This window comes from Giraffa tippelskirchi, chromosome 2 (assembly GCF_054371585.1).
Source record: "Giraffa tippelskirchi isolate mGirTip1 chromosome 2, T2T-mGirTip1v1.2.pri, whole genome shotgun sequence".
Classification (NCBI taxonomy): domain Eukaryota; kingdom Metazoa; phylum Chordata; class Mammalia; order Artiodactyla; family Giraffidae; genus Giraffa; species Giraffa tippelskirchi.
Genome location: NC_137276.1, coordinates 27,758,640 through 27,773,148, shown reverse-complemented (window position 1 = coordinate 27,773,148; position 14,509 = coordinate 27,758,640). Strand labels below are relative to the sequence as shown.

At 46.4% G+C, this 14,509-nt stretch overlaps 1 protein-coding gene across 50 annotated transcripts in view; it reads left to right on the top strand.

The window, feature by feature from the left end:
• GBF1 (golgi brefeldin A resistant guanine nucleotide exchange factor 1) overlaps positions 1 to 14,509 on the top strand; it is a 120,207-nt gene that overhangs the window by 96,420 nt on the left and 9,278 nt on the right. For 8 of the 50 annotated variants that reach the window (XM_081545679.1, XM_081545426.1, XM_081545593.1 and 5 more), the window contains exons 8-28: positions 632 to 686; positions 1,415 to 1,513; positions 4,429 to 4,576; positions 4,896 to 5,122; positions 5,651 to 5,816; positions 6,252 to 6,463; positions 6,812 to 6,910; positions 7,495 to 7,689; positions 7,902 to 8,091; positions 8,704 to 8,844; positions 9,158 to 9,246; positions 10,200 to 10,402; positions 10,864 to 10,987; positions 11,275 to 11,400; positions 11,670 to 11,752; positions 12,405 to 12,641; positions 12,923 to 13,016; positions 13,387 to 13,563; positions 13,895 to 13,959; positions 14,045 to 14,168; positions 14,361 to 14,432. In XM_081545679.1, the coding sequence (XP_081401805.1) occupies positions 632 to 686; positions 1,415 to 1,513; positions 4,429 to 4,576; positions 4,896 to 5,122; positions 5,651 to 5,816; positions 6,252 to 6,463; positions 6,812 to 6,910; positions 7,495 to 7,689; positions 7,902 to 8,091; positions 8,704 to 8,844; positions 9,158 to 9,246; positions 10,200 to 10,402; positions 10,864 to 10,987; positions 11,275 to 11,400; positions 11,670 to 11,752; positions 12,405 to 12,641; positions 12,923 to 13,016; positions 13,387 to 13,563; positions 13,895 to 13,959; positions 14,045 to 14,168; positions 14,361 to 14,432 (2,926 nt within the window). Of the gene's footprint in view, positions 1 to 631; positions 687 to 1,414; positions 1,514 to 4,428; positions 4,577 to 4,895; positions 5,123 to 5,647; positions 5,817 to 6,251; positions 6,464 to 6,811; positions 6,911 to 7,494; positions 7,690 to 7,901; positions 8,092 to 8,703; positions 8,845 to 9,157; positions 9,247 to 10,199; positions 10,403 to 10,863; positions 10,988 to 11,274; positions 11,401 to 11,669; positions 11,753 to 12,404; positions 12,642 to 12,922; positions 13,017 to 13,386; positions 13,564 to 13,894; positions 13,960 to 14,044; positions 14,169 to 14,360; positions 14,433 to 14,509 lie in introns of all 50 variants that reach the window. The other 42 variants (XM_081545733.1, XM_081545634.1, XM_081545727.1 and 39 more) reach the window with 10 other exon arrangements.

Here is a 14,509-nt window from a genome sequence, read left to right as displayed (position 1 = left end):
CACTTTACAGCTTCCCCTAAGGGATATTGATGATGGAGGAGGTTATGCTTGTAGGGGAGCAAGTGTTATATGGGAAATCAGTGTACTGTGAAACTAAGATTGCTTTTTTAAATAGTCTATTAAAACATACACACACACACACTTCCCCCTGGGATTTATTTTTGCTCTCAAATCTATAAATAATAATTCTTATTACCCACAGACTAGATTTGCCTCTGAACCCTGCTGCTAATTGTTTCCTACTTCTCAGGTTCAAATTTACTGGTTTCAAAACTTCATCTGCCTTTCACTTCTGACCCTATGCCCAGTCTCCTGGGGTTTTAATAGACTGCCCTCTCCGCATATCATGCCTTTCAGCAATATCTGCCAGGTGAATACAAGCAGGAGAGTATCAGTTTAAAGATGAAAAGAGCCTCTGCACTCCAGGGGTACTTAGTCACCTTTCCCTCATGACAGCTACCTTCTTTTTTAGAACGTGTCTGTGTCCCACGTTCCTCAATTTCTGTGGCCCTTCAATAAAGCTCTGAAAAGGGTGAAATTAGCCTGTTTCTTTTTGGGACTGTGGCTGGCATGAAGGGGAATATTTGTTATTATCCCTAATTACAGTCCATGGGATTTTCTTATCTTACAGGTTACCTCAGTTTAAAGAAGAACCCAAGAACTATACGGGGACCAACATGAAAAAGGTATGACCTGCTATCCCTCACCCAAACTTCAATCTCCCAGCTTCTGTGCTATCGGGATTTTCCTGGATACTCTTGCTTAGCAAAAGTATGCTTTTGCCTAGACAGGTTTGCTTGGAATCTAGAAATAGTTATCGCTCCTTTACCAAGAAATTTTCCAGATGCCTCTTTCCCAAGTACCTCTCCTTCCCCAGCCGTTCCTTTCTAGCCTATCTTTGTTGACCCTCCATGTAAGCTAGTGAGCCAGTCCTTCATGGAAACTGGGTGAGGCCCATCAGGCTGGGCAAAAAATGTATCCTGATAAAGGTGAAAGTCCTGCCATCCCCTCAGGGCCCAGTCTTGTCAGCAGATAGGAGGCCTAGAGAGGCTATACCTAAAATCTCCTGATACTGAATTAGACTGGGCTCATGCTTGGGCTAGCCTCTGACAAGATAAATCAAGTCTGACTCCAGATCAGAAGGTTCTCAAACTGCTAGGAGAAGAATGGTGTTGAGAAGAATGGCCTCTTTCTATCTTAAACTGAAGCCCTGGACTTCACAGGCCTCTGATGAGGAATCTGCTTGCAGCCCTAAGAGGTTCTGCCCTTGGAGATGACCCTTGGCTGTTTGGTGCATGAACCTGACCTTCCCATTTCCCCTGCCATCCATCCCCGTTCCTGCCCTGTGCCCTGTTGGCTTGTGTCTGAGTTTATTTCACTCTGTTTAAATCGTTCGTTTGCCTGTCTTTCACAGATTTCTCCATGTCTCCTCAACAAACTGGAGCTAAGTAGTGGGGAGCAGACCAAAGCCCTGAACCAGTTAGAGAGGGTACTACTCTTTAAGAACCTCAAGGTCTCTCTCCCTCTCCCTCTCCTTACCCCCTTTTAATTTATTTATTTAAATGTTTATTTTTTATATGTAACATCTGGGTCCCATGTCCTCTGTATAGAGCACAATTTACCCCTCCCTAGTAATACAGCATGGCTTTGGAAGAGCTGCATGTGTTTGTAACTTTGCAGTGTTGGGAATTTTCATGGGGCATCTGGCTGCCTGGAGGCAGAAGGAAGCCTTAAACTGGTAACACATTGTATAGTGAGCCTAGATAGAGAGCCTGGGTCCTACTGACATCTTGTGGGGAGGCTTAATATCTACCATTTCTAGGGGAACTATGAGGGACCGTCAAACAAGACCCTTCACTTTTCTACCCTCTCTCTGTCTCAGAGCTGGCATTAGAAAGCTTAAGCACAGTCCTTGATTCTAGCTGGATAATTGAACTTGGTTTTGAGGGAAAGGGTACTCTGTCTGGTTGAGCTCTTTTTTTTTTCTTGGTTACCGTTAAAGGAGTCATTCGAAGATTTAGGACTCTAGATGGATGAAAAGGAGCCAGGTCCAAGGTTAGCCCAGGACACTGAAAATACTTTGTCATCTGCCAGGGGGCCCTCTGTCCTTGAGAAGTAGGGGAACTTAGAAGAGGTGCAAGCTAAAGATTACTGTAATCCCCATATCCCTGCTTTAGGAAGAAGGAGAGAAGGCAGTATGGGCTGTCTAAGCTGTCACAAGAGTGTGCATGCTAGAGGTGTAGTTGTGGACATTCAGGTTTTAGAAGATGAAAAGAACTGTATGTGTGTACACTTGACAGTCCACAGGCCTGTGTTCTCTCTGCATGCCTTGTCTCAAAGTTTCATTTGTGTGCTTGCCTAGTCTCAAGTTGCAGCTCTCTTCAGTGGCTACCCTGTGTTTTGCCATGTTTATTAAGCTGGGACCTGCACTTTTTTTTTTTTATAAAGCTTATATTGTCTGTTGGAAGTAGAATTATATGGAAAAGGTGATGAAGAGTTTCATGAACTGTTCACCCCAGCCCCCATCTTAGGCTCTTAAAACAGGGAGCACAGCTGCACTTTTAAAGGACTGAGACACTTGTAAGAACTGGCAGCCTCTCAACTCTTACTCCAGCCAAGAGGCAGAGAACACTCATTGAAATGATCAGGTTAAAGCTGCCTTTGCAGAGGATGGTGAAGGAGACAGGGATGTGATCCTAGTGTGGGAAGGAATCTCAGTGACTGGCTTCTCAGTGAAAGTGGGACTACCTGGAATTCCTGAAATTGGGGAGCCACCTGGAGAGAAAAGATATCTCACACAAGTCAACCCAGGTGTGAGTGTTTTTTGGAGCTCAGTGACAGTTTCCAGTTTAAGCCAGGAGGTTCCTGTTTTCCCTCATTGATCTCTTGGACTTCTGGCCTATCTGCATGTTTGACTGACTCTTATCTCCAGAACTTTCTTTTGCCATGAACTTGACCCAGATGAGCTTCAGTGGTTCCCGGAGGGAGCATCCTGGTTCCTGCTTACCACAGGAACCCCAGTACTCAGAGCACTTGAAGCTCTATTCTAGGCATATGACTGCTGGCATTTTGGAGATGCAGGGACAAAAAGTGTAAATCCAATGCTAGGCTGTTGCTGTGTTACTAAGAGCTGGAGGTGGGGCTCAGCTGTTGGGCTTCTCTCCTTTATGGGTGGAGATATGGGTAGGGAAGAAAAAATTATGTGGTTTCTAAGCAAAGCATCAAAAGTTAGCAAGATTCTGGAGGGCTTGGGGGGAAAAGGGGGGCCTATCTCTCAGATAGCAGAGGGAATTGAATAGGCCAAGGATAACATGGGTATATTCAGCCTTTAGAAAGAGGCAGGGAGAAAAATTGTTTCTACTCTCTTTTAGAGTCATGCTAATGGTCTCTAGAAGAGAATTTCTATTGCCCTTCCCAGGAATGGTCCATCAGTCTAGGAATAGTTTGATATAACTGAAGGGGGGTTGGATTCAAACCATAACTGAGAAGGCATCAGGATTAAGAAAATGAAATGGGCCTAAACAAAGTAGCTATGAACTTAGGGTGGAAAAAAATGCATGAAAATTTATACCCTAAAGTAGTCAACAGGTGATAAAGGTTTTCCTTTGTGACTAAAAGGAAGCTAGAGAAGGGATAGAAATATAGCAAGAGAGAGGGAAATGGAATAGAGCAAGAGTCTAAGAAATCAGTAGTTTTAGTATCTGAAAACATAGTTGCTTCTAGAAAGACCAACAGTGAGAAGGACAGGAGGGCTCATTTATATACTGAAATTGAGAGTACCAGAGCAGCAACATGACATGACCTTTCATCCTTAACTCCACAAGTCAGCTGGGATACCACTCCTTCCATAATTCCAAGGAATGAACCTTTGACCTGTTTGATGTAGACAATCAAGAGTGACGGATGTGGTTAGGATCTAGGCCCAGTTCATGAAGTAATAGGAAAGCTAAGCATTTGGCTGGGAAGAAGTAGGCTGTCATAGCTGGGTTAAGAACTAGGAGTCAAAGGCTTCTATGCAGGTAGTTGAGGAAAGCCCAGGGATCCAGGACCTGTAGATCTGAAGCTTCTGCCAAAGGACCCCCGGCCCTTACCCATTCTGCACAAGAGTCGGGCACCATCTACAGGGCTCAGGATGGCCACCTGGGATTCAAGGAAGCAGAGTGATGTGTGAGGATTGACCTTACCAATGACCAGCCTAAAAACAGAATGTCACCTTCCACTTGGAGGCTCCCAGGCTGACCTTTAAAGTGGCAAATGTAGAAGCCCAGCTAGAGGACTAGGAATGTGCTCTGATGGTCTTGATTGTTACTTTGGTACAGATGTGGTGCATAGGCTATCTTCTAGGGACCAGTGGGACTAAAGAAGGGAGATTTCTAGGGATAGAATCTTAATTTGAATATCAGTGCTAATGAGGTACGATATTTCCAGCTAAAAATGAGAGCAGGAGGCATGAGTGATTCATCTAAGTGGAAGAAACAGAAGAGATCTCCCCGGGCCCCACGCCATATGACCAAAGTCATACCAGGCTCAGAGCAGCCCATCTCCAGTGGAACCACCTTATCCTCTAACCTCAGTGGTGAGTACCTTGAGCTGCTTCTTCTGATTAGAACAGATAGAAGAAAAGCTCCTACCTCTTTCAGGTATTGTGTCAGTGAAGACCAACTAACTGAGGCACTTTGGTCCTTCTGCAGAGAGCAAATTGGAAAAACTCCAGGTCAAACTGTGACCATTTAGCAATTCTGCAGTGACTTAAGGTTGTTCTCCTTCCAGTGGGACTCTGACTACTCTAGAGACCAGCGTATGCAGTCTAGGGAAAAACAAGCAAACAAACAGTACCATGGAGGGTAGGTGTTTCCTAGAGTCTCTTTTCTTTAAGCTTTACTTACTTTATTTAGCAGGTGGCATGCCCTTCATTGATGTACCCACTCCCATCTCCTCTGCAAGTTCAGAAACTGCCTCAGCAGTGGTCAGCCCCTCTACTGACAGTGGTCTGGAGTTCTCCTCCCAGACCACCTCCAAAGAGGACCTCACTGACCTGGAGCAGCCTGGCTCTCCAGGGTACAGCACAGTTGCAGAGCCTGGCAGCAATGAGCTGGGGATTCCTGAGCAACCTGAGCCACAGGTATGGCTTTGATTTCTAAAGATCCCTGTGCAGTCTTCTGCTGTGGGAATTGGCTTGATCCCTTGGCTCCTTTATCCAGGCCTTGGTTCAAAAGAAGGTTGGGGCAGTGGGGGTTCTTCCCTGTTTCCTAGAATTAGCTGTGCTGCCTAGGAAAAACACAGCATGACTCACTGTGGTGGGTAGCTCCCGGGATTTTCAAGTTGCGCATACAGGCAGTACTTGGCAAAGGTGAGGATGCTGGCCATGGCTTTTTCTGGATGTTAATGATCTAAATCCCAAGCCCCTGAGGTCCTCTGTTGGTATGCAGTTCTAGTCACCATAGGTCAGTGTTGCCTCAGGTGATGTTTTCTGAGTCCTTCGTCATACTCCTTCCCTAAACCATCTTGCACTGATTCACAGCCCACTGAGCTGGCCCTGTACCCACAGTCCATTAGAGACACTTGGAGGACAGAGACTTAAGGGAAATAAGTTCACGTTGCTCTTGCCTCATCCTTTTTCCTATATCCCCCCCACGACTGGTCATAGCAGGAAGGGGCTCATGTGGAAAAGGCCCAATCAACATCTGTGGAATCCATCCCTGAAGTGTTAGAGGAGTGCACATCCCCTGCTGACCACTCTGACTCCGCCTCTGTCCATGACATGGATTATGTCAATCCCCGGGGTGTGCGCTTTACACAGTCCTCTCAGAAAGAAGGTGAGTACTCTCAGACAGGCTTTTCCCCTATCTGACCCACTAAGCTGTCTGACCCTAAGCCATCCTAGATCCAGGGTGTCTTCTGGCAATGTCCTAGGCCATTTTCTAGTGAGGAAATGGAATCAAGCCAGAGGACTGTTGGATGGAGCCCTTCCCTAGCTTACACAGAGAGGGAGTTTGGTTAACAATAGGAAGTGAAAGGGAAGAATAGAAGCTTGAGACTTCTAACAGAAAGGTGGGATCATCAATTCTGATTCCCTTCAGTAAGTGAGACTAGTCTCCCTACTGCCCTAGAAAAAAAAATTGTGGTTTTTTTTTTTTTTTTCTGGAAGAGAATCACTTATCTGAAATTGCCTGTATAATACAGGGCAGGTTAGTTCTGTGATCGAGCCAGTTGTTTCTTAGCAGTCCCACTTCCCTCCTGGCCTTTCCCAGGCACAGCTTTGGTCCCCTATGGTCTCCCCTGCATCCGTGAGCTCTTCCGCTTTCTCATCTCCCTCACCAACCCACACGACCGCCACAACTCAGAGGTTATGATCCACATGGGACTGCATCTGCTCACAGTGGCTCTTGAGTCCGCCCCTGTAGCCCAGTGCCAAACCCTCTTGGGCCTCATCAAGGATGAGATGTGCCGCCACTTATTCCAGGTAAGACTGGATTTCTAAAGGGGTGCCAAGCCCCTGGCTATTTTTCAGGGTCTCTTAAGGGCCAGGGACACAGGGAGGTTTGGCTGATTCATGTGAAGAGTATAGGACCCAGGAAAGAACCTACCTCCCCTACTGACCACTAGTCATAGTCAAGAGGACTCCATTAATTCCCCAGGGATGCTGGCAACCAAGGGGAAACATAGAAATGGCTGGATACAGAGTTCCCTCAGAGCACAAATATAGAGTTCCCCTGGTGGCAACTTCCCACAGTTTGCTCTCCTGCTTTTCTCTTGGTTGAGCCAAAGTCAGGTTCAGAAACCTAATGGCCCGTCCTACTGTGATCTCCAGCTACTCAGCGTAGAGCGACTGAACCTTTATGCTGCTTCCCTCCGGGTATGCTTCCTACTCTTTGAAAGTATGAGGGAGCATCTCAAGTTCCAGTTAGAGGTGAGTTTCTTGAACTTGGAAAAAGAAGGGGAAAAAAAATAGGAAGATGTATGGCACCTTCATTTGGATCAGCTTTGTCATGCTGCAGGGGTGGGATTTAGTGGCATCTGAGGAGAGTGCTTTTAGCCTCCATAGTTTGGTTCACTGGCTAACCTCTCTCATGGACAAATTGAAAGGAGCCCAGAGAAATCTGCCTGGCTTTAAAATGGGAGAACCCAAATGTGAGAATTGGCAAGTAACCTCACTGTGAGTGGGTGCAACTCTTTTGCCTGTAGTTCTTTTTCAACACAAGCAGGCAGGTCAAGCCGAATTCACCAGAAAATTGCAAAAAGGAACCCTGAATAGGACCAGATAAGGCTCACAGAGCACAAAAAGGGCAATAGGCAACTTGTTTTGGATCAGGCACAAGGTAGAGAACCAGCTCGCCTCCATCATGAAGGGCAAAGAGGGGAATGTCTTTAGGTATGGAATACCATTGTCTCTTAATGCATGCTTCCTGGCTAGCATTTGCTTCCTATCTAATTTGCCTCTTCTTATCTTGAACCCGTTCCCCATCCAAATGGCAATTACTCAATTATTGTCAGATGTACATCAAAAAGCTCATGGAGATCATCACTGTGGAGAACCCTAAGATGCCTTATGAGATGAAGGAGATGGCACTGGAGGCTATTGTGCAGCTCTGGCACATCCCCAGCTTTGTCACTGAGCTCTATATCAACTATGATTGTGACTACTACTGTTCCAACCTCTTTGAAGATCTCACCAAGCTGCTGTCCAAGGTGCTGAGCATTGTTACTGGTCTCTGGAAAGAAAACTTAATTAAGGAAATCTCTCTGGTGGTAGTGAGGATACTACATATAGGGAATGAAACACTTGAGAGTTGGGGAACAAAAGGAAGGGCATTTTCTCAAAGCAATGTAAAAGTTATGGGCAGTTTTAGGATTTTTGGAGTATTCTAACCTCAAGTCTACTGGATCTGTTTACTTTCCAGAATGCCTTCCCTGTGTCTGGTCAGCTCTATACAACACACCTGCTGTCTCTCGATGCCTTACTGACAGTGATTGATAGCACTGAGGCCCACTGCCAGGCCAAAGTCCTCAACAACCTTATCCAGCAAGAAAGGAAAGAGGCAGCCAGACCTGGCTATGAGGCAGTAGATGGCGCTCGAGAAGCCAACAATAGTGAGAGGAATTTCTTTCTTTGAGGATCCCAGATTCTATGTTTATCCCTTCTCTACTCACTGAATCTTTTCTCCTACACTTTCATTACTTCCTCTGAAGTACTCCTAATTCTGTGTTTCTAAGATTTGGTGATGTGAATCATAGACCAGATTGGCACATTAAAAGGACTCATGGACTTCTCCCTTTCTCCTCTTCCATACTTTGTCTTTTTTACTGACTTGTCATTTCTTTATGGGGAGAAAAGAGAATTTAGATTAAAGGATATAGGACTTACGTTCCTTAAAGTTCCAGGCTTTAAGGAAGTTTTTCCTACTTTTCCTTTTCCTACTCCCAGTAACTGCCTCAACTCTAATTAATCTTCTCTAACTTTTCCTTGAGATTGAGGTGCAGAAGATCAAGGAAAGTGACTCAGTAATCTCTTTATTAAACTATAGAATCTAATGCTTGACTAATGTGGGATAGTGAATACTTATTTGGGCTTGGGTTTATCCTGTCAGGGCTGGTGACCTATGTGGGAACATGCAGATCTCCTTTGCCTGAGACTCAATTCTCCTGAAGCTCTGCTTGGCTTCCACAGCACCAATCTTCACTTAACTTCTTCTCTCTTACCAGCTGAGAGAGCAGCCAGTGATGGGAAGGCTACAGCCATGGCCCCAGACATCGCAGGCCTGAATCTGCCAGGTGGAGGGCGGCTGCCAGCAGAACATGGGAAACCAGGATGCAGTGATCTGGAGGAAGCTGGTGACTCTGCGGGTGTGTACTGGGTGTCCATCTTCCTCAGCCCCCTCAGCTGGAAGGCCTGTTGGAGAACAGAGGGGACGGTAGCAGAAACCCCTGAGGCCAAATGAACTTGGCCGCTAACCTTGGCTTCAGACCCAGAGAGAGGAAGGAGAACATTGGGAGCCCTAGAAAATAGGACTTCTAGGGATGCGAAAGACTGATGAGCACAAGAAACTTTCTGAGGCCTCCTTCTTTTCACTAGAGGGTATATCAGCATCCTTCTAAAAGTCATTATCCTGGTAAAAGAGGTCTTACTGGTGTTTCCCTCTTTCCCTCCCATTCCTAGCTGACAAAAAGTTTACCCGGAAGCCAGCTCGATTTTCCTGTCTCCTGCCAGATCCACGGGAGTTGATTGAAATTAAAAACAAAAAGAAGGTACATATAGATATCCCCAGAGCTCAACCTCTACCTGCTCTGACTGGGTGTTCTCTGGGGGGTTCTGTCTCAGAGAACAAGGGAGAGTTTCAGCTCATTGAACAGTTTCCTATGGCTAATTTTTGTGCTTGTTGGGACTTCAGCAGTCCCCCAGTCTCCTTTGAAGCCCTTTCCTTACTCCTAAGCCATATAATCAGGACCTCCTATTGTGTGCTCCTGGGCAAATGCTGCCCTCACTGAGAGTCAAGTGTTGCTTGTGGCAACAGGAGTCCTGGGAACCGGTATCCTGTGGATCACTGAAGGTTATTGGTCATCTGGAGCTCTGGGGTGATCATTGGCAATAAAAGGGAATTGACATTTATTCTGGTGCTTTTAGTAAAGTTCAAATAACTGTGCTTTGTGGTTTTCTTAACACAAAGAAAACCTATTTAACCCTTCTTCATCTTAAGGCTGGCCTATATGACTTTGGTTTATGTGTGCCCTTGATTGCAGAACTGTGAATAGACAGTCAAAAAGTTATCATCATGGTTAGTTCGCCATGTCTTTCAAACTCCAGGGCCTTAAGAGCTAGGAAACCAAAGAAAGAAGGGGAATCTGTAAAGAAAGGCTAGAATCAGCTAGTCTGTAAACAGATTCTAGGGATGGCTGTAAAACTGAAAAGGAAACCTTCTCTAGTCTCTTACTTCTACTTTTTTCCCCTGATTCTCAGGTTGGAGGAGAATGCTATGCATTTTTAGCACTCAGAAAAGGAGTAAGAAGGAGTTCCTCAGCCAGTTCTACATAAACAATGGAGATCGGGGAAATCTAAGGGCCAATATGATTCAGCCTTAGTTCTGGAGTGAGCCATGTCCTAGGAACCCATTAGGTGACCAGCTGTGGACCCTGATGGAGGCCTGGTCTTGTCTGGTTTAGAGGCAGAGCAGCTTTTGACACCTCTTGTATTTCTCCTGCAGCTGCTGATCACTGGCACAGAGCAGTTCAACCAGAAACCAAAGAAGGGGATCCAGTTTTTGCAGGAGAAAGGTCTCCTTACCATCCCAATGGATAACACAGAGGTAGCCCAGTGGCTGCGAGAGAACCCTCGACTGGACAAGAAAATGATTGGAGAGTTTGTGAGTGACCGCAAAAACATTGACCTGCTGGAGAGCTTTGTGAGGTGAGGAAACTGTAAGAAACGTAGGCTGTAGTTGGGGGACAGACAGTTCAAAACAGTACCAGTCAGTTCCTGCTAGTAACCCAGGTCACATGCTCTTCCTCTTCCCAAGATTTATATCTGTTGAGTTTAAAAGAGTCTCCAGCAAGAAAGCTGAAGGGGCCAATCCATTCTACACAGAGAACATTGCGAAGGGGTGGAGCAGAGTTCCTGAGCACAGGGCAGGTTCTGGGTTCCAGAATGAAATTTCTAGGCAGGAGCACACTGATGTGAAAAGTACTAAGGTTAGTGGTTGTCAAATTCTGATTCAGTGTTAGAGATGTCCAGGAGATACCTCCCCTTTGCCAAAGCCTTCAGCCTCTTCTGTTCCAATAGGAGAAGCTTAGGGGGACTATAGCTATAGATCACCCAACATTTGCAACTTATATATCTTGAGTCTTTCATCCTTCTTTCTTTCTCTGTAGCACCTTCAGCTTTCAGGGTCTGCGACTGGATGAAGCTCTCCGCCTCTACCTGGAAGCCTTCCGCTTGCCCGGGGAAGCACCAGTCATACAGAGGTTGCTAGAGGCATTCACAGAACATTGGAGGGTGAGTTTGAGTGGCAGGGGCTGAGTCCAGCATCCCAAATTAATTTGACTAAGGGTTTCTGTGGCTTCAACTGAAAGACTCAGTTCCTGTCTCCTAAGGAGGCTGAGAACAACATCAGTGAGCTTTCCCATAGAGGGGATGCCAACTTCCATCAAGGAGTTGGCAAGAGATGGGTCAGTTTCTGGCTGGTACCTTCCCTCTGTCTCAGCATTGACCAGTAGGTTGGCAGTGAGGGTTTGATTGGCTAGAGAAGAGCATTGACATAGGCGGGGTCTTTGCTTTTTCAGAATTGTAATGGCTCCCCATTTGCCAATAGCGATGCCTGCTTTGCCCTGGCCTATGCTGTCATCATGCTTAATACTGACCAGCACAACCACAATGTTCGCAAACAGAATGCGCCCATGACCCTAGAGGTAAGATTGAATCCCAGCCGCGGCAGAGCAGTTCTAGCACAGCTTTGGAGGTAGCAGGAAGGATGAGGGATTTCCAGTGGGCACAGTGGACACGGTTCTGTCCAAGGGAGTCAGGGAGGGCTGGCCAGTACAGAAGAGGAACTGGGGTAGGGAAGTGGATTCTTTTACTTATTGTTTCCTAAGTCCTGTTTACCACAGATCCAGGAGTTCCTTGCGTGGGGCTTCAGCATTGACACATGGTAGGGTAAATCTTACTGCCCTGTCTCTAGGAGTTTCGCAAAAATCTGAAAGGTGTGAATGGAGGCAAGGACTTTGAGCAAGACATCCTGGAGGACATGTACCATGCCATCAAGTGAGTATATGTAGAGAATGGTATAACATCTCTGCTAAGGAGAAGCACACTGCTTCCCTTTGCAAATATTGGAGTCACATCAGTCTGCAGTGACTCACATGCCCTGGATTTAGCTTCGTACTTCAGCTGGGCAGCCCCGCCTCCCCCAACTCATTTATTTCTTAAAGAAGCTGAACAGTACTGTAACTGAAGAACTCTGAGCCAGGATTCAAACGGCCCCTGCTGAGTGGAGGGGGCATCATCGCCCCGTTTTCTGAATCCACAGCAGCTAGATTTTCCTGTCTAGCTCACAAGATGCGTTAGGATGGGGGTAGTAGAGAACCCAAAATGAGTGCTAGAGGGTGACGTTTGGGACACTTAGACTTTTACTGTAAACCAGAAAAAGTAGAATTGTTCATTCTCTCATATCCAGAAAGAATATGAGATCTTACTGTAGAACTAAAGGCCCACTTAGAGACAGGGCTTGGAGATTATGGGATGCTTCCTTTCTTTCTCCTTTGTGCCACTGGTGGGCATGGAAACAGACCACTGAGCTGCAGTTGTGATGACCTCTCATTGGTGGAAGTGCCAGTTATGGGCAAAGCCCCTTGTCCTAGGTTGTAACCAGTCAGTTCGGAGCAGTGCACCTACTCCTTTTGTTACCTCCTGACAGGAATGAGGAAATTGTGATGCCTGAGGAGCAGACAGGCTTGGTCCGGGAGAATTATGTGTGGAATGTGCTGCTTCATCGAGGTGCCACCCCAGAGGGCATATTCCTACGTGTGCCTGCTGGCAGCTATGATCTTGACCTCTTCACCATGACCTGGGGCCCCACTATTGCTGCTCTCTCTTATGTCTTTGACAAAAGCCTTGAGGAGACAATCATCCAAAAAGCCATCTCAGGCTTCAGGTAGCCAGGATTTGACTTTGGTCTTAATCTTCTTCCACCTCTCTGAGTTAACATGATTGCCTCCATGCCTCTCTGACTCCTACTCTTATTTTCCGTAGAATGGGGTTCCTCCTGAGTTTCTGGAGGGAGACTGAGGCTTGGGAAAGCTCAGTCTTAAACAGACTCAAGAGTAAAGGTTTCTTCCTGAGACTGATTAGGGAAGAATCCCAAGCAAGTCTCCTTGAGGACTTGGAAGGGCTGCCTGGCCTTTCAGTGATTGTATCTGGTATGTGACATTACAGGAAGTGCGCCATGATCTCCGCCCACTACGGCCTCAGTGATGTGTTTGACAATCTCATCATCTCTCTATGCAAATTCACAGCTCTCAGCAGTGAGGTGAGCAGCGACAGGAACTGTGTTCTTGGCATTCCAAAGGAAGACCTCTCCCTTGGCCATAGATCTACCTGTATCTGTGGAGCTGATTCCCTTCAGCATATTCTCTCACTCAGCCAGACTATAGAAGAGCTTAGGCCATTTCTGTCTGACTTATCCTGTGATGAGAATAGCATTACCTTGTATAATGGGGATGAGAGAGGAGACACAATAGTGGAGAAGGCCTTAGCCAGGTTAGCCCTTCTCACCAACATTATGGGGGATTGAAGCAGAAATAGCAGAAGGACCCTTAGGAACCATAGGTACAGGACTAAGAGAATCTCCTTTCAATTCATTTGCCAGGCTCTAAGCCTCTTCTCATCTTCTTTTCCAGTCTATTGAGAACCTCCCGACTGTGTTTGGAAGCAACCCTAAAGCCCACATTGCAGCCAAGACAGTGTTCCATTTGGCCCACCGTCATGGTGACATCCTGCGAGAGGGCTGGAAGAATATCATGGAGGCCATGCTGCAACTATTCCGAGCCCAACTGCTACCCAAGGCTATGATAGAGGTAATTCTTGGTAGGAGACTAATCGATAATAACAAGGCAAGAGCTCCAAGATTATGTACTGTCTGTTGTTAGAAATGGTTGAGAATAGCACTGGGCCTGATGCATGCTGAAACTTACCGGGAATGCCTCAAATGTAAGACCACAGATCTTCAGCCAAGGGGATAGCTGTGAAGGAAGGCTGGTAGAAGTCATTGCCAGTCACCAGTTGGAGGGGACTCTGTCAGTTGTGGAGGGCAGAGGGTAACAGGGAGAAAGCCAGAAAACTTTACTCAGAGGAATAGGAAATGCAAAAGGCATGTGGGAAAAAGTTATTCTTGACCTGATTTTCCAGGTAGAAGACTTTGTGGATCCCAATGGCAAGATCTCTCTACAGCGGGAAGAGACACCATCAAACCGGTGAGGGCAAATCAGAGGCTAGAGACTTTGGGGAGGGAGGATTAGAACTCTAGAGCTCACTAGAGCTTGTACCCTCTTTCTCCAGAGGAGAGTCAACAGTGCTGAGCTTTGTGAGCTGGCTGACACTAAGTGGTACTGAGCAGTCTAGTGTGCGGGGCCCATCCACTGAGAACCAAGAGGCCAAGAGAATGGCTTTGGACTGTATCAAGGTAACTGACCCTGATCACCCCTGGTGAACAAGCCTAGACCTTTCTCTACAAGATAAGATACTGCTGTATGAACTGAAGACTAGGATCACTAGAGTTTGTGACCAGATCTGACTCCTTCTGCCCTTTCTTCCTAGCTTCTTGGGAACATTCTCTTCCCTCTAGTCCTTATCATTAACCCTTGTGCCCTTCTAGCAATGTGACCCAGAAAAGATGATCACAGAAAGCAAATTCCTCCAGCTGGAGTCACTGCAGGAGCTCATGAAGGTACAGAGTGAAGAGGAAAGAGGGATGAAAGGGCTGGCTGGGTCTGGGAGGGGAGACAGGGATGTATGCCTCAGTCA